This window comes from Podarcis muralis, chromosome 16, assembly GCF_964188315.1.
Source record: "Podarcis muralis chromosome 16, rPodMur119.hap1.1, whole genome shotgun sequence".
Lineage (NCBI taxonomy): Eukaryota > Metazoa > Chordata > Lepidosauria > Squamata > Lacertidae > Podarcis > Podarcis muralis.
Genome location: NC_135670.1, coordinates 1,848,498 through 1,867,058, shown reverse-complemented (window position 1 = coordinate 1,867,058; position 18,561 = coordinate 1,848,498). Strand labels below are relative to the sequence as shown.

General features: G+C 44.0%; 1 protein-coding gene across 1 annotated transcript in view; it reads left to right on the top strand.

The window, feature by feature from the left end:
- The window catches only part of LOC114586917 (uncharacterized), a 43,534-nt gene that overhangs the window by 21,586 nt on the left and 3,387 nt on the right, over positions 1 to 18,561 (top strand). Inside the window, exons 2-3 of the mRNA XM_077920644.1 lie at positions 15,340 to 15,362; positions 18,195 to 18,302. Coding sequence (XP_077776770.1) covers positions 15,340 to 15,362; positions 18,195 to 18,302 — 131 coding nt within the window. The remainder of the gene's footprint in view (positions 1 to 15,339; positions 15,363 to 18,194; positions 18,303 to 18,561) is intronic.

Sequence of the window (18,561 nt, the reverse complement as noted above, 5' to 3'; positions counted from 1 at the left end):
ACACTGTGCCAAGTGGACCTGTGTTAGGAGGGGAAATATGAATTATTCCATTGGGCCATGACAGGTTAGCTCATCATCTAAACCAATAATGGGGGATTTGTGGTCCTCCAGATATTGTTGAACTACAATGTTCATGTAGGGAATAGATTGACAGTTTTGGTTTCACCGTCCAATGGATGTTTCACCATTGGGAATGTGAATTCCACCATAATAATAATCTATTTATTTATACCCCACCTATCTGACACCCTGGAGAGCTGAAGCCAACCAGTGTAAGCAATACTGGTCTTTATGGACCAATAGTCTGACTTGATATGACACAGCTTTCTGAAAAGAGGTTAGAAGATGGAAGGCTATTCTAGGCCTCAGGAGTGGTTAAAAGTGGGGTACAGACAGGCAGAAATGGGTTATGGGGTAAAGAAGGAATGTGAGGAGTAAGAAATTGAGAGCTGGTAAAGTCTAGACGTTTTGTATGATGAGATAAGGCATGAATTCAGAGCTTAAAGAAGAATTCTCATCTCCTTTTTTGACGTTCACGTTCTGGAAAATATAAGAACGTAAAGACATCCCTCTTGTATGAGAATAAATGCCCATTTAGTCCAGCATCCTCCCTCCACACTGGCAAAGTAGATTATGGTTACCAGGTTTTTTCCAATGATTCCTGGGACACTTTTTTTTTTTTAAAGCTGAGTAGCAACAGGGAGTCAGTAGTGACGATGGTGAGGCAAAAGACCCTGGGCCCAAGCACACCTGCATATTGTATAAAGGTGCAAAGCCCTTCTTTCGCACCCTGTGAAACATAAATGTACAGAGTTATTTAAAAATTGGGCAACAGCGCGCCACCCGCCCGTGACTCCCAAGCCTTCCCCGACCTCCTTCCCCCTTCCCCCTTTGTTTTGACAGATCAGGGGAGGCTCAGGAGTCACGGGTGGGCAGCCGTTGCCCAGGAGGGGCCAGCCTGGTAGTGCAGTTGGCTCTGGCTGGCTTCAGGAGCTCCTCACTGTTGTGGCACAGGAAAAATGGCAGGTGCCATGGCAGTGAGCAGCTCCTGAAGCCAGCCAGAGCCAACTGTGCTAACAGGCTGGCTCCAGGCTGCTAAGGCTGCCGCTGCCACATTTCCCGGGGACAGATTTGGAAATCTGGGGACATTTTGGGGATGGAATTTGTCCGGGGACAGATTTGCAAATCCGGGAACTGTCCCCGGGAACTGGGGACGTCTGGTAACCTTAAAGTAGATGCTCTACTGGGAAGCATCTGAGCACAAGAATGCCCTCCTCACTTGTGATTCCCAGAAAATGAGACTGAGATTTACTGCCTCTGGAGCTGGAGGTTCTACTGAGCCAGAAGTTTCTCCTCCTTGAGTTTCCCTATTTGTCTTTTAAAGCTCTCTGAGCACCACAAGGACTCAGCGAGACTTTGTTGCATTGAAAGGCCAAAGGACTGTCTACACTCTCTCTTTTTAAAAATAGTTTTTATTAAGTTTTACAATTTTATATTCATCACATTCATCATTATCACAAACAAAGAGGGGTAAAATCCCAATCTCTCTCTCCACCCCACCCCCCCAGTGACTTCCCTCAACTTTCTTTTCTGGTTCTTTTAATGTTTGTTTCTCCTGCTTATTTTATTTTACCTTAATATTGTAGTCGTTAAATTAAGTAATTGTAAATTCTTATCATTTTTGTACCATATTTTCTTTTTCCAAATTACATCTACACTTTGTTATTCTCTAGTTCTTACATCTTAGCTTCTGTGTTTGTTTTTGTTAATTGTAAGTGTTTACTGTATTTTTCGCTAACCCTATAAGACTCACTTTTTCTCTCCTAAAACATAAGGGGAAATGTGTGTGCGTCTTATGGAGCGAATGCAGGCTGCGCAGCTATCCCAGAAGCCAGAACAGCAGGAGGGATCGCTGCTTTCGCTGCGCAGCGATCCCTCTTGCTGTTCTGGCTTCTGAGATTCAGAATTTTTTTTTTCTTGTTTTCCTTCTCCAAAAACTAGGTTCGTCTTATGGTCTGGTGCGTCTTATAGAGCGAAAAATATGGTACTCAAAGTCCGCTTCTTTACAGTGTTTTTGTAAATACAACATAAACTGTTCCCAGTCTTTTTTAAAGTCTCTACAGTGGAACCTCGGGTTCCGGATGTAATCTGTGATGGAGACACGTCCACAACCCGAAGCGTTCGTAACCTTCAGTGACACATCTGCGCACACCTATGATGTGATTTGGCACTTCTGCACATGCACGAGAGGGGAAACCCAAAAGTAACCCTTCCCGATACTTCTGGGTTTCCCACAGTCCACAACCTGAAAACACGTAACCCGAAGCGCTTGTAACCCGAGGTACCACTGTATTGTCCTTGTCTCTGTGTCTACACTCTCATCCTGTGGCCAAGCAGTCGCTTTTGGGAAACCACAAGAATGAGACGAGCGACACGGCTTGGCTTCCCATCTTCAGGCTCTTGAAGTCAACCACAGTCAAGAGAGCAGGACACCAGCACATGAACACATATTCTTGGGTGGGAGGAGGAGAGAGGATCTCTCCTTGCTGTAACTTGCTGCTACATCAATGGGTTTCCTTTGGCTAGGATATCTGGGTGGTAGACAGCTGCCCATCAAACTGTGGAATGTTATTATGTAAATGCTGCTGGGCTGGGTTGGGTTGGGATGGAAGGTCGAAGGCAGCCAACCAGCTGATAAATAACTGATAAAAGAGGAAACTGATACAACACTATATTTTATCAGCTACTTTAAAATGAGGCTGCATTTTAAATTGCATTTTAACCTGTATTTTAAATTGGTTCCCCCCTTTCCCCCTTTTATGTTTTTACTGTGATTTTATTGGTGTTAGCTGCCCTGATGATGATGATGATTTTATTCTGTCAAGAGGCACACGAGGGGCTCATTTTGATAACATTTGTGTAAGGGGAAAGTGCATGTATTTGTGTCTGCATTCCTGTTTTGACTTTGACTTTTTCTGTTTGTGTCTCACCTTTCCATACCACTTTGTGCACTAACAATGTCCAAACCTGTGTTAAATTTAATTTTATTCAAAGCCCATTGCTGTTATTTTGTTGTTACCACCACCATCACTGTGATGCATCCCATCATTCCATATTCATGCGGGCAAGAACATGGGTTGTGAAACACATTCCTTACACACAGATGGTTCCAGGTTTGATCCAAATGATCTTTATTTTTGCTGTTGAACTTAATTGTTTTCTTTCTGAACATATCATTATCATCAATTCACGGTAATGAACTCAGTTACTCAATTAAACGAGCTGCACAAACTCTGTAGCAATGAGAAAACATAACATTTGGCAAATCGCCCTTCTTGAAAACATCTCACCTATGCTAAAGGGGACCAGGGGTCAAAGTGTCATTTAGACAATTTATATATATATATATATATATAATTATTATATATAGCAGATAAGGAGCGTATGCCTGTATTTAGCCTAGTCCAAGGTTATTTTTTATCTTTTTTATTATAAAAAACAAGAACAGCTAAAATGTAAAAAAATCCTATTTGTTTTAATTCAGACTATGGGACCCTTTCCAATTACAGACCACACATCTTTTCCCTATTGGTGTGTTTTATTATTATTAAAATTCAATAAAAAAATCTGAAAAATGAAAAAGTAGAACATCTTGGCTATTATTATCATTATTACTATTTTCTGTATGCATTTGGTTGGTTGTTCAAAAGAGTTCACTGCTCTGCGTCCCTACTCATTTATTGACCTACGTGCAGATCAATGCTATTTATTTGACAGTTACAAGCAAAGGCATTCTGACCAGTCAAGGTCAAGCCCATCATATTCTTTCAAGGACTCTGAGGTTAGCTGAATTCTGGAGCACATTTTAAGTGGGAAAATTGACTCCCTCAAAGAACAGGCTCAAGGTAATTGCAAGCAAGATACATTTGGCCAGACTGAGGTCCAGATCCGAGGGCCTTATGGCGGTTCCCTCGCTGCGAGAAGCCAAGTTACAGGGAACCAGGCAGAGGGCCTTCTCGGTGGTGGCACCCGCCCTGTGGAACGCCCTCCCACCAGATGTCAAAGAGAGAAATAACTACCAAACTTTTAGAAGACATCTAAAGGCAGCCGTGTTTAGGGAAGCTTTTAATGTTTAATAGATTATTGTATTTTAGTGTTTTGTTGGAAGCCACCCAGAGTGGCTGGGGAAATCCAGGCAGATGGGCATGGTATAAATAATAAATTATCATTATTATTATTATTAGCCAACCAAAACTCTCTCTCTCTCTTTTCATCCACATTTACCAACTTCTGCATTTCTTGACACATGTTCAGGCTTTCCATGTCTGTGTCTGAATGCTTTTGTTTTGTTTTGTTTTTGTTTTATTGCTTTATTTTTTTCCGCGCTGAACTGGAGCAACTGGCCACCTGCAGAAAACCCTAATTGCCATTCTGATTCAGTGTTAAATAGCAAGTTTTCCTGGGGAAAGTGGCAAACAAACAAACAAACAAGACCCAGGCACTGACTGGGAAAGTGTGAACCCGTGCCTAGAAAGTATGGGATAGAAGATAAGTGTGGATATTATATTATATTCTTATAAAATCCACTGGATCACACCCATTTTTTTGTTTTGTTTTGCTATTAAGTTGATTGCATCTCTTTCCACTTATCTGTGTGTAAGAGCATTTGTAGTTGTGATTCGAGTCGTCTGTTTGGTAAGAGATGAATCAGAAGTTCATTGCTGTCTTTCTTAAATGATGGCTCTTAAATGATGGTTATCATTGCTGCTTTATTGTGGCAGGAACACTCTTTTATATTTTCATCTGATCTACTTTTTTAACACTGGTTATGTACTTGAATAAAAAGAGGCCTGTATATCTGCTATTAAATGTTGTCTCACACACACAACGCCTGCCTCCTAGGAGGTATTTTGCCAGATACTATTTTATATAATAATGCCTGGACTGATTTTTCTGGAAATTCACAATGTCATATTACTTCCCTTCTGGCACTTCCTGATTCCTATTCAATCTTTATTTACAGCAAACACCCATCTGAAAGGAGGACAAAATACATAAACGCCTTGCTTGTTGCTTAGGTTCATTGGGTCTACGAGAAAGGAAATTATCTGGAAGGTGAAGGTTGATAATTTTGGCAAAATTGCTCTTTACTGGAATGCCAACTGGCTTAAGATGTCTGCTAATCTGGCCCAACTTTATTTTCTAATGGGAAACAGCCTTGGGGGAATATCTCTCCCAAACAGGAGTTTTTACAAGAGAGGTTGGGTAGGTCATGATGAGACAAATATTATCTTTTGTTGGAGAAAACAGGAAGCTGTTATGGTAATGCCAGGATCATGAATCCAATGAACCAGAACATGGAACAGGGGCTGGAAATAAGGTAGGTGTGTTAGTAAATCACTCCACCGAGACTACATTTTGTGATTAGTGGAAATCACACTGCCTGTCTGAGAGGAAGCGTGAGAACAGGATATAGTCCTTTCTGTATGTATTATGTGATGTACTTTCACTTTTGCCCGTTCTCTCTCAGAGCTGGACATGAGAGAGCACCATGATTCTGTGTCTGTGTAATACAGTGTCAATAAATAGTAGTTTAGAACTACGACGCCTCCTTCTTTTGCTTTGCCAAGAGAGAAGGTTAAAAGGTAAAGGTAAAGGGACCCCTGACCATTAGGCCCAGTCGTGGCCGACTCTGGGGTTGCGGCGCTCATCTCTCTTTACTGGCCGAGGGAGCTGGCGTACAGCTTCCGGGTCATGTGGCCAGTATGACTAAGCCACTTCTGGCGAAGCAGAGCAGCGCACGGAAACGTCGTTTACCTTCCCGCCAGAGTGGTACCTATTTATCTACTTGCACTTTGATGTGCTTTTGAACTGCTAGGTTGGCAGGAGCAGGGACCGAGCAACAGGAGCTCACCCCGTCGCGGGGATTCGAACCGCCGACCTTTTGATCGGCAAGTCCTAGGCTCTGTGGTTTAACCCTGGAGAAGGAGGGGGTGCGTTTTCCAGAGCTTTGCTCCCTGGAGGACACTCGGAGATCTGGAGAGCTGCAGATAGCCCGGAGTGCTCTCCCAACAAGGTTCTCACAATCATGAATGAAGGAGCTCATATGGCATAAACCATGGGTAGGCAAACCAAGGTATGGGGGCCGGATCTGTCCCAATCACCTTCTAAATCTGGCCCGTGGATGGTCCGGGAATCAGTGTGTTTTTACATGAGTAGAATGTGTCTTTTTATTTAAAATGCATCTCTCAGACTGGTGACTGGAAGCGGCGGCCAAGAGCCCATCACACCGGTCCTGAAAGACCGACATTGGCTCCCAGTACGTTTCCGAGCACACTTCAAAGTGTTGCTGCTGACCTTTAAAGCCCTAAATGGCTTCAGCCCAGTAGACCTGAAGGAGCATCTCCACCCCCATCATTTTGCCTGGACACTGAGGTCCAGTACCAAGGGTGTTCTGGCGGTTCCCTCACTGTGAGTAGCGGCCCGGGAATCAGCATGTTTTTACATGAGTAAAGGGACCCCTAACCATTAAGTCCAGTCATGGCCGACTCTGGGGTTGCGGCGCTCATCTCGCTTTATTGGTCGAGGGAGCCGGCGTACAGCTTCCGCGTCATGTGGCCAGCATGACTAAGCCGCTTCTGGTGAACCAGAGCAGCGCATGCAAATGCCGTTTACCTTCCCACTGGAGTGGTACCTATTTATCTACTTGCACTTTGATGTGCTTTTGAACTGCTAGGTTGGCAGGAGCAGGGACTGAGCAACGGGAGAAGGAGAAGAAGAGTTTGGATTTGATATCCCGCTTTATCACTACCCGAAGGAGTCTCAAAGCGGCTAACATTCTCCTTTCCCTTCCTCCCCCACAACAAACACTCTGTGAGGTGAGTGGGGCTGAGAGACTTCAAAGAAGTGTAACTAGCCCAAGGTATCTAGTGGGGCTGAGAGACTTCAAAGAAGTGTAACTAGCCCAAGGTATCTAGATCTTCATTCTACAGCTGCATGTGGAGGAACGGAGACGCAAACCTGGTTCCCCAGATTGCCAGTCTATCGCTCTTAACCACTACACCACACTGGCTCTCTACACCACACTGGCTCTCCCCGTCACGGGGTTTCGAACCGCCAGCCTTCTGATCGGCAAGTCCTAGGCTCTGTAGGTTAACCCACAGCGCCACCTGCGTCCCTTGCAACATTTGCCATACAGTTGACGGATTTGTCACATCTACGGGACACTTCTCCCAGTGCCTGACATTTTCGTCTACCACGACCTCCTACAAAGGCAGCATTGACATGTAAGGCACAGCAGAATGGACGGGACAGGCAGGGAGAGTGGATCTGGGGCAAACAGGTTGGTGACGCTGGCCTTAACGAAAGCTCAAGTACGCCCTTGTGTTTACTCTCTTCTTGAACGCAGCAAAGGGCTATTTTCATTCCTCCTCCACCTCCTCAAACAAAAGGGCTTGGCTTTCCATTTGGGGCTAGATTTTAATCAAGGGCCAATCAATAGTGCTTGTTTTGTTCTGCTTTTTCATTAAAAAGGGAGGAGGAGGAGGAGGCATCAAGGGCATCAACCACCCTCCCATTGTCTCCCGGGGCTGGCAGGTATGCAGGTGTAATTTAGTAGTTGTGAGGCTTGAAATTAAATTAGCTCTATTGGAAGGTGTCTATGAGGAACCACCGTTCCTTGAAGAACAATGGAACTGCCACGGCTCCAGTGTTGGAAAAAAATAAAATACAGATTAGTGGCAGGCATCCTGTTACTCTCAGCTGCACGGGGTATAAATAATATCATAGAATCCTAGAGTTTGAGGGGACTTGGAAAGCCATCAAATCCAATGTTCTTCAACACCCAACGCTCACCTTGCATGCAGAAGGTCCCATATTCAATCTCCAGCATCTTCCAGGTAGGACTGAGGAAAACCCCTGCCCACAAACCTGGAGAGCTGCTGCCAGTCGGTGTTAGCCAAACTGACCTAGATGAACCAATGATCTGACTTGGTATAAGGGAGCTTCCCACGCCCCTGTGTCTTAAGGGGAGAGGCACAGTTCACAGCTAGAGCATCTAGCTTTTTCATGCAGAAAACTTTCCTTATAGGAGCTGCCCTCTATGTTCCCTCACTCACGGTCTTCATTGCCCTCCTCTGGGGAACGTTCAAGAGGAATTGTGGCTGGGCTTTGTCAATGAGTTGCCTCAGATTATTTGTAAAATGCATGTAAAGTGTCTTAGAAAGGGCTGCTTTTTGTTTCATATCTTTGTTTCATTTAATTCATACATAGAATCATAGAATCATAGAATCATAGAGTTGGAAGAGACCACAAGGGCCATCGAGTCCAACCCCCTGCCAAGCAGGAAACACCATCAGAGCACTCCTGACATATGGTTGTCAAGCCTCTGCTTAAAGACCTCCAAAGAAGGAGACTCCACCACACTCCTTGGCAGCAAATTCCACTGTCGAACAGCTCTTACTGTCAGGAAGTTCTTCCTAATGTTTAGGTGGAATCTTCTTTCTTGTAGTTTGGATCCATTGCTCCGTGTCCGCTTCTCTGGAGCAGCAGAAAACAACCTTTCTCCCTCCTCTATGTGACATCCTTTTATATATTTGAACATGGCTATCATATCACCCCTTAACCTCCTCTTCTCCAGGCTAAACATGCCCAGCTCCCTTAGCTGTTCCTCATAAGGCATCGTTTCCAGGCCTTCGACCATTTTGGTTGCCCTCCTCTGGACACGTTCCAGTTTGTCAGTGTCCTTCTTGAACTGTGGTGCCCAGAACTGGACACAGTACTCCAGGTGAGGTCTGACCAGAGTAGAATACAGTGGCACTATTACTTCCCTTGATCTAGATGCTATACTCCTATTGATGCAGCCCAGAATTGCATTGGCTTTTTTAGCTGCCGCGTAACACTGTTGGCTCATGTCAAGTTTGTGGTCAGCCAAGACTCCTAGATCCTTTTCACATGTACTGCTCTCAAGCCAGGTGTCCCCCATCTTGTATTTGTGCCTCTCATTTTTTTTGCCCAAGTGCAATACTTTACATTTCTCCCTGTTAAAGTTCATCTTGTTTGTTTTGGCCCAGTTCTCTAATCTGTCAAGGTCGTTTTGAAGTGTGATCCTGTCCTCTGGGGTGTTAGCCACCCCTCCCAGTTTGGTGTCATCTGCAAATTTGATCAGGATGCCCTTGAGTCCATCATCCAAGTCGTTGATAAAGATGTTGAATAAGACCGGGCCCAAGACAGAACCCTGTGGCACCCCACTAGTCACTCTTCTCCAGGATGAGTGTTTCATATCTTTGTTTCATTTAATTCATACCCTGCCTTTCTGATAGTAAAGGTAAAGGGACGCCTGACCATTTGGTCCAGTTGTGACCGACTCTGGGGTTGCGGAGCTCATCTCACTTTATTGGCCAAGGGAGCCGGCGTACAGCTTCCGGGTCATGTGGCCAGCAGGACTAAGCCACTTCTGGTGAACCGCTTACCTTCCCGCTGGAGTGGTACCTATTTATCTACTTTGACTTTGACATGCTTTCGAACTGCTAGGTTGGCAGGAGCAGGGACAGAGCAAAGGGAGCTCACCCCGTCGCAGGGATTCAAACTGCCGACCTTCTGATTGGCAAGCCCTAGGCTCTGTGGTTTAACCCACAGCGCCACCTGCGTCCCTTACGCCTTTCTGATAAGTGAGTCTAATTGAAGAGGGTCCTAAATCACATCCTGAATTAAATTAAAGGTGCATTCTGGATTAACGTGAATATGCATCCCAAGGATGAAGATCTGGATACAATTTCTGCCTTTGTTCTCGAGTAAAAATGTTCAGATTCACTGATTCTGATTGTCCCCATGTTTATACTAATGAGTGAGAGGGGGTTAGTCATCACACTTAATAACACGTCCTGGTTACCCCATGGAGCCTAGGCGAGGTTCTCTGGGATGAAAGGAACTCCTGAGGCTTTCCAAATGTTAATTAAAACCACTTAAATACAAAGCACGATATTATCATGGATGTTAATATCTCTGCATCCTCAGACCCACACACCAAGTAAGAACATTACTTAGGGAGGTGTCGGCAGCCTGCCTTGCTCTGGAATTAGCTGGGGCAAGATTTGTGCCACTATTAGTAAGTTATTTTCCCCACAGCTGTTTTTGAAAAGCAGAACGAAAACAAAAGGTTTTCCCTCTTGCTGGATCTCCTGTTCCTGGTTGGTGCCAAGTAACTCTGGATACTCGCTCTGTTCCTTCTCTCCCGGCCTGTCTCCAAGGAGTTGGGGTGCCAGACCTCCAGGACTGACCTGCAGCTTTCAAGCGGTCAGCGTAGGGCTTGAATCTTCAGTAGCTGAGAGCACCTTTGAAAAGATATATTTTAAGAAGACTATGTATGCAGCTTGCAAGCTTCAGCCCAGCAGAGCCAGCTGGAAATTACTGCACTGATTGTCTGGGAAATCTGCCCTCTTCCACTCTCCCAATTAATCTGGCATCAAGGTGGGCCACCCACATGAGGTCTCACTCGTGGGCCCAGAAATTGCAGGGTCTGGCATGCTTCTGACCTGGCAAGAGGTGATGAGGAAATATGCTTCCTGGACCCCAGGGGGAAAGAAACTCTCTCAGTTCTGCTATGAATTTCCCCCCCAAAATTCTGCCCATATACAGTGGTACCTCAGGTTACATACGCTTCAGGTTACATACACTTCAGGTTACAGACTCCGCTAACCCAGAAATAGTGCTTCAGGTTAAGAACTTTGCTTCAGGAAGAGAACAGAAATCGTGCTCCAGCGGCATGGTTTCAGGTTAAGAACAGTGGTGCTTCAGGTTAAGAACAGTTTCAGGTTAAGTATGGACCTCCGGAACAAATTAAGTACTTAACCCGAGGTACCACTGTAATGCGCAATCTGTCTAATTTGTATTTGCTGAAAGAATACATGAACTGAATCACAGCTGTCCTTTGAGTTTCAAACTTCTGCAAATCTAATCAAGATATGTGGGAAGCAATGCAAATATTTCATAGCATCATAGAATTGTGGAGTTGGATGGGGTCTCGAGGTTAATCTAGTCCAATGTATGAACCACAGCTGAAGAATCACTGACAGACAACCATCCAACCTCTGTTTAAAACCTCCATTGCAGGAGAGTCTACCATTTTCCGAGGTCGTCCATTCCACTGTCAAACAGCTCCTACCATCACTAAATTCCACCCTCAGCGGCACCCTTTGTAAATTCTGATTCTTAAAAAGTGTTTGTTAAACTGTTGGGAGTCCTTTGTTCAGCTTGTGCTTGAATGAATGAACGAATCTTCATTTGTGTCAGCCATCGGCCATAGCAACAAAACAGCAATGCAATATACCAACAAACAGAAATAAAAAGTCGATTATATAAAACATACTTTAGGGTCCTGAATCAGCAGTCAAACAGTAGACCTTATTCTGACTGCCCCAGCTATAAACCTTGCAACCTTTGCTGTCACCTGCTCCTCCTGATCTGCCAGGAGAAAGGACGCAGTGGCAGTGGCTGGGCGACCCGGAATGGACAATAAAAGAGGGATGATAATCTCATTCCTCAAGTCTTTATCAAGAGGGCAAGCCAGAAGGGCATGCGCCACCGATTTGGTACTGCCATCTCCACAGGGACATAAGCGTTTTTTGTGTGGAATCTGTAGCACGTCTATATTTTGGGAACTTGTGCTTGTTTTCTGTCCTTTCTCAATCAACACCAGTACCAGCCTTATTTTTTTTTAAAAAAACAAATAGATAGATGGCTGTCCATTTGTTTGTTTGTCTGTCTGTTAATTATTACCAATTGGTAACCACAAACCATAAACCATAAGAAGGACTTGATTGGATAGAATAAAAGCCCCTGAAGTTACTCATCTGTACTTTGGGAGAGTTAATCCCCTCTGTAAGGGCGACCAAGTTTGCCAACTTCATATCTCTATGTGGAAAAGCAAAAACTTTATGTCCATCTTAATTTCAAAACACCGTATACTTCAGATGTGTCTAGTATGAAAAGCCATGGAACTCCCCCTCTGAAATTTGACAAGGCGAATCTCCTCTTGAGGGGCTATAGTGTCCCCCAATTTTATGTCCCTATGTAACCCTCTCCCCAACAAAAACCTCCAACATGTTTTCATTTCACAATGTAGACCAATAGGATTTCTAGAGATTTGTAAGATCCTGATTCAGATCCAGATCAGGTCAGGCAGGGTCTGGATCATTCTTGACCAGATTGGTCCTCGTCTAGATTTACATATTTGAACCACAAATCAGACCAAGGGGTTTATGCACTGCCATACCCTAAATCCATTTTAGCCGGGGGCTATTGCCACAGCTATTGGTAAAAAGAATCCATACACTAATGATGTATTGGAGTATTTGAAGTGCAGAAGGCAGAGCAGACTTGTTCTCTTTTGTGCCAGAGGACAGGAAACTGTAGCGAAGCAGATTATGGCACAAACATTAGGATAACCTTCCAAGTGATAAGACTGAGTGATAGAGAAGAAATCCAATTCAGTGAGCCTTTAAAGGTGAACCTACCTAATTTGGACTTTTCGAATCAACCTGCAAACTGAAAAACAGGCATCCTCCTAAAATTCACATGTCTCTGAATTTTGCAGAGCTGCTCTCCAGTCAAGCAACATTTACAAAAATGTGTCTGTTGGGGTGAAATTTGCACAAGAATGCATATATTCGTGAAAACAGCATAAGCAAATTTGTGTTGTATTTGGGAAGATTGCATTGCAAAGGTGCCTATATTAGTCAAGATTGCTTTTTAAGAATGGGTATGTTAGGACAGTGTTTCCCAACCATTCCCCCCAACCCATTCCTCTTGAAAATCAGTGAGGGTCTTGGTGGAACACTTAATTATTTTTCTCCCCGTTGCAGCAAGAGTAATGTGCAGTGCTCAGTGCTGTATGGTGTTTACCTGTACAGTGGTACCTTGGTTCTCGGACGGCTTGGCTCCCGAACAAATCAGCTCCCGAATGCTGCAAACCTGGAAGTAAGTGTTCCAGTTTGCTAACATTTTTTGGAAGCTGAACGTCTGAAGTGCAGGAAGCTCCTGCAGCCAATCGGAAGCCGCGCCTTAGATTTTGAACGGTTCCAGGAGTCGAACAGACTCCTGGAATGGATTAAGTTTGACGACCAAGATACCACTATATTTTTACATAGATGCTGCTGACCACCTGAATGAAGCTCGTAGTCTACCGGTTGTCCACGGTCTTGGGACACCTGCACTGGGAGAATTTTGCACTGAGATGCTGGTGAATTTTCATGAGATCTTTTGTTGTTGTTTAGTCGTTTAGTCATGTCCGACTCTTCATGACCCCATGGACCAGAGCACGCCAGGCACCTCTGTCCTCCACTACCTCCCGCAGTTTGGTCAAACTCATGCTGGTAACCTCGAAAACACTATCCAACCATCTCGTCCTCTGTCGCCACCTTCTCCTTGTGCCCTCCATCTTTCCCAGCATCAGTGTCTTCTCCAGGGAGTCTTCTCTTCTCATGAGGTGGCCAAAGTACTGGAGCCTCAGCTTCACGATCTGTCCTTCCAGTGAGCACTCAGGTCTGATTTCCTTAAGAATGGATGCGTTTGATCTTCTTGCAGTCCATGGGACTCTCAAGAGTCTTCTCCAGCACCATAATTCAAAAGCATCAATTCTTCGGCGATCAGCCTTCTTTATGGTCCAGCTCTCACTTCCATACATCACTACTGGGAAAACCATGGCTTTAACTATACGGACCTTTGTTGGCAAGGTGACGTCTCTACTTCTCAAGATGCTGTCTAGGCCTGTCATTGCCCTTCTCCCAAGAAGCAGGCGTCTTTTAATTTCGTGGCTGCTGTCACCATCTGCAGTGATCATGGAGCCCAAGAAAGTAAAATCGCTCACTGCCTCCATTTCTTCCCCTTCTATTTGCCAGGAGGTGATGGGACCAGTGGCCATGATCTTGGTTTTTTTGATGTTGAGCTTCAGACCATATTTTGCGCTCTCCTCTTTCACCCTCATTAAAAGGTTCTTTAATTCCTCCTCACTTTCTGCCATCAAGGTTGTGTCATCTGCATATCTGAGGTTGTTGATATTTCTTCCGGCAATCTTAATTCCAGCTTGGGATTCATCCAGCCCAGCCTTTCGCATGATGTATTCTGCATATAAATTAAATAAGCATGAGATCTTAAAAAAGCACAAAACAAACTCTTGTGAAAATTTGGATATCTTAAGTGGAAAATCTCAGCGCCTAGGACTTGCCGATCGAAAGGTCGGCGGTTCGAATCCCCGCGGCGGGGTGCGCTCCCGTCGTTCGGTCCCAGCGCCTGCCAACCTAGCAGTTCGAAAGCACCCCTCGGTGCAAGTAGATAAATAGGGACCGCTTACCAGCGGGAAGGTAAACGGCGTTCCGTGTGCTGCGCTGGCTCGCCAGATGCAGCTTGTCACGCTGGCCACGTGACCCGGAAGTGTCTTCAGACAGCGCTGGCCCCCGGCCTCTTGAGTGAGATGGGCGCACAATCCCAGAGTCTGTCAAGACTGGCCCGTACGGGCAGGGGTACCTTTACCTTTACCTTTAAGTTGAAAATAAGAAATGGAGGGAAGTTGAAGCATCTCTAATATTTAGCCACTAACTTGGTGAGCTCCTGGTCATTCCCCAGTAATGGAAAATGTATGACCCCCAACTTTGGTTTCCATTTGGGGATACAGAGTTGATCTAGAAATTGCTGACAGAGATCAGCATATAGTTTAAGAACCATATGTGTAAGGGTTTCCACCAGGTGGTCATCACATGGGCAAGTTCTTTCTCCTTCCACCCTGCCTAAGAACCTTCCCCAAAGGAGGTTGGATGGATTTGAATTAAACCTGGCCAGCGAAAATGCCCTTCTTTCTTGAGGGTTAAGCAGGAATTGAAGCTAATAAGAGCTTCCAGATGGTGGAAAAGACTGGCTCAGTCTGGTGGGATCTCCGTTCCTGAAGACGTTTAAGCAGGACGTTGCCTTCTACTCTATAACCCCTCCAATGTTTGTAGGGCTGACTAGATGACATAAACCGAAGTACCTTCCAGCTCAATAATCCCATGAATTCGGATGAGCAAGTACAAGTAGCTGTTGCTGATCGGTGGCATGTATTTTGCATGAGGCACAGCCCTGCTTGCAAGCTGTAGGACTTCCAATGGACGTCTTTGCAATTTAATTTAATGTTTTAGGAGGAGGAAGAAGCAGCCTTCATTTGTAAGCTTAGCATATTAGCCCGGATCACGATTTGCAGGTTGCCAGTGACGTCGCCCCAGCAGAAGTGCCTCACGTCCCTCAGGGGGATTTTTAAAACCACATAAAAAGCTCTCCTCATCCCCAGCCTTTGCTAACACTTCTGTCCAGACTCGTTTGCGTCTGGAAGTCAGGTAAGTTAGGAACTGCTTTCCCCCTCTCTGTGCACTCTCTGCTACTGAATTTCTGGATATTGCTTCGAGACAAACTCTAAATGGGACCAGGATGCCTGAAGGTCTAATAGTCTGCATCATCGTGAGACTCTCATCCTGATAAATTTGTCCAAACTGGAGCATTTGATGGAATTTTGCTATTTGTGTGAAATGTCACATGTTGTGAATTTGGTTGTATCCTTGGCTCTGGGAGAAAAGATCTGAACGATTCCAAAGAAGTGTGTGAGGTGGTATGTGCATTGTGGAAACTAGCTGAGTTTTCAAGGTGGAATACGAAAGAGGGTCTTTGCCTGCTTTTTCTCCCAGGATGCTGAGAATGAAATCGGAGGCAATTTTGGATGCCTCTTAGGCAATATATCAGTGAGACAGAAGGTCTGGAGCCCAAACCCTTGGTATAAGCCTCTCAAAATCTCGCAAGGGTGTGTGCCTGCCTCTTGCACAATTTTATGTTGTTTGTCAACTGCGCCTAAGGTGGCATCCAAAATACTATTCCACATCCTTCCTTGGAAGAAAACATCTGAGGGATTTCTAAGAAGCCTAAAAGAGATTTGACGAGACTAGTAGTGATGTTTTCTTTCTATGGATTTTGTCCTGGGTGTAAACCTTCGAGGATGGGTCTCAAATACCCTTCTCTGACCTCATTTTCTAGTATGTGGGGGAGGGACAGAAGGGAAATAATTGGATTGTATCCAACTGAGTCCTACTCAGGGTAGACCTATTGAAATCAATTTACTTCAGTTAGTCATGGTCATTGAATTCTGCACCAGCTGAAATTTCTGAACCATCTTCAGAGGCAGCCCCAATGTAATTGCCGTAATCTAGCCCAGAGATTACCAGAGTATAGATGACAGATTATGCTATTATTAGCTGGTGGGATGATTTTATTACTCTTGATTTTTATTGTTTGGTATTATTATTATTATTATTATTATTATTTCATCATTTTATTATTGTAATGTGCCTTTTTGGGTAATTTAAACATTTATCTGTCTCATGCCCTGATATCCCCCCCCCCCACTTTTTTTTTACTTTTTTTTTTGAGAAAGATCCATTTATAGCTTGTAAAGAAACAAATAAAGATAATTTGGAACACATATCCTATCAGAATCAGAAGGGTCAAGTGCTTTAGTAGAAGAAAAGATAAATTTCTGCTGTTACAGACTTCGGTTGGACACCGAAGCAGTGAGAGATTTGTCCGCAAGGTACCAATGTGTTAAGCCAGGAGTCAGCAAACTTTTTCAGCAGAGGGCCAGTCCACCGTCTCTCAGACCTTGTGGGGGGCTGGACTATTTTTTTTGGGGGGGGGGGAATGAACAAATTCCTATGCCCCACAAATAACCCAGAGATGCATTTTAACGAAAAGGACACATTTTACTCATGTAAAAACACGCTGATTCTTCGATTTCAATTTAAATAAAGATACTGACTTAAAAATCGTTTGGGATGCCAGCAAAGCTGTTCTTAGAGGAGTTTTTTTATACAGCAAAACTCAATTCAAAGAAAACAGAAAGAAAAGAAGAAGTGGTAGAAGAGATTAGGAAGAATGAAATAGAATTATATATGAAGCCAGATAACGCGGAAATAAAAATAAATGTTAAAATACTACAATCACAATATTCTATGATAATAAATGAAGTGGAAATCAAGATTAACGAGACAGAGAAATTTTGAGTTCGCTAACAAGCCGGGCAAATTATTGGCTTGGCAGCTAAAGGAAAGAGAGTGATTTTGATTTAGAAGGCGATTGGGCCGGATTCGGCCCTCGGGACTTATTTCGCCTACTATACACAAAGGTAGCTACGTAAGCTGGCACCAGTAGCGCCATTAACTCAGCGCTGGCTTAGAGGTCCCTCCCCAATTCTCATCCATCTTTAAGATAAGGGAGGAGTTGACAAGCAGTCGGTGAAAGAAACCTCCCCTGTCCCAATTAGCTATGCGTCCCAAGCCCACGGGCAAAGAGAGCATCGAAGGAAGCCGATTAGCATAGATCAAAACAAGAAACATCTATGAGGTCATTCTTGCAGAAACTAGTCCTGGAGTTATCTTGACTACCTAGATGGCGCTTGAAGGCCTTCTGGAACATTTTCACTTTTGGGTTTCGTTTCTCTTTCACCCAGCATTTTTCCAGAATTAATTTGATTCATTCTCCATTTCAAGAAGCTATTATTTCATGTGTTAATGATGTTACTGCAGACGTCCATAACATATATTTTTAATGAAATAACAATATATTTCATCTGGCGCCTTCATTATACACCTTTAGGCGCCAGTCAAAAATGTTCCTTTTTAACCAGGCCTTTGGTTGAAATGATTTGCATCCTATGCCCTTTTAAAATGTGGTGGTTTCGGGGGGGGGGGCTATTGGGTTGTTTTTGTATTTATTAGGTATTTTGTGGTTTTATATCTTGATTTTATTCTGTGAACTGCCCTGAGACCCCTGGGTATAGGGCGGTATATAAATAATAATAATAATAATAATAATAATAATAATAATAATGGTGATTTGTGTGATGTGTGTAGATAGATATACTCTAATAAATAAATGAAGCAGTCAATAAATGTGAGATTTAGTTAAGAAAGGGGGAAAGCAGAGAGGAACTTGGATAACACTGAAAAACGATGTGAAATTATGAAATTCCTCTACCCACTCACCCCTTTATAATTTCAGACTGCTACGTAACTTCTTCCCTGTAACTCCCTGAAAGGGGGAAAGCAGAGAAGAATTTGGATAACACTGAAAAACAATGTCAAATAATGAAATTCTGCTACCTACTCACCCCTTTATAATTTCAGACTGCTACGTAACTTTTTCCCAGTAACTCCCAGTGACTTTGTCTCTGCCCCTGATTTGGTGCACATGGAGGATGCTGCTCCAGGTCTTCCACTGAACTTCTCTCATCGGTAAGCAGGTGTGGCTTTGGGAGACAAATGGATGAGCTCGAGGGAAAGCCAAGCTCTGCAAATCCTGCTCAGCTTTTCTCTTCTCTTCTCTTCTCTTCTCTTCTCTTCTCTTCTCTTCTCTTCTCTTCTCTTCTCTTCTTTTTTGCCGTTCAAGATTTGTGATGATTTAAATTTTCAACACCACATACAGTATCTAACGTTTCACTCAGGATTCGGGAGAGAAAATCCTTTTTCTCAACTTAGGTAAAGCATGCGGCAT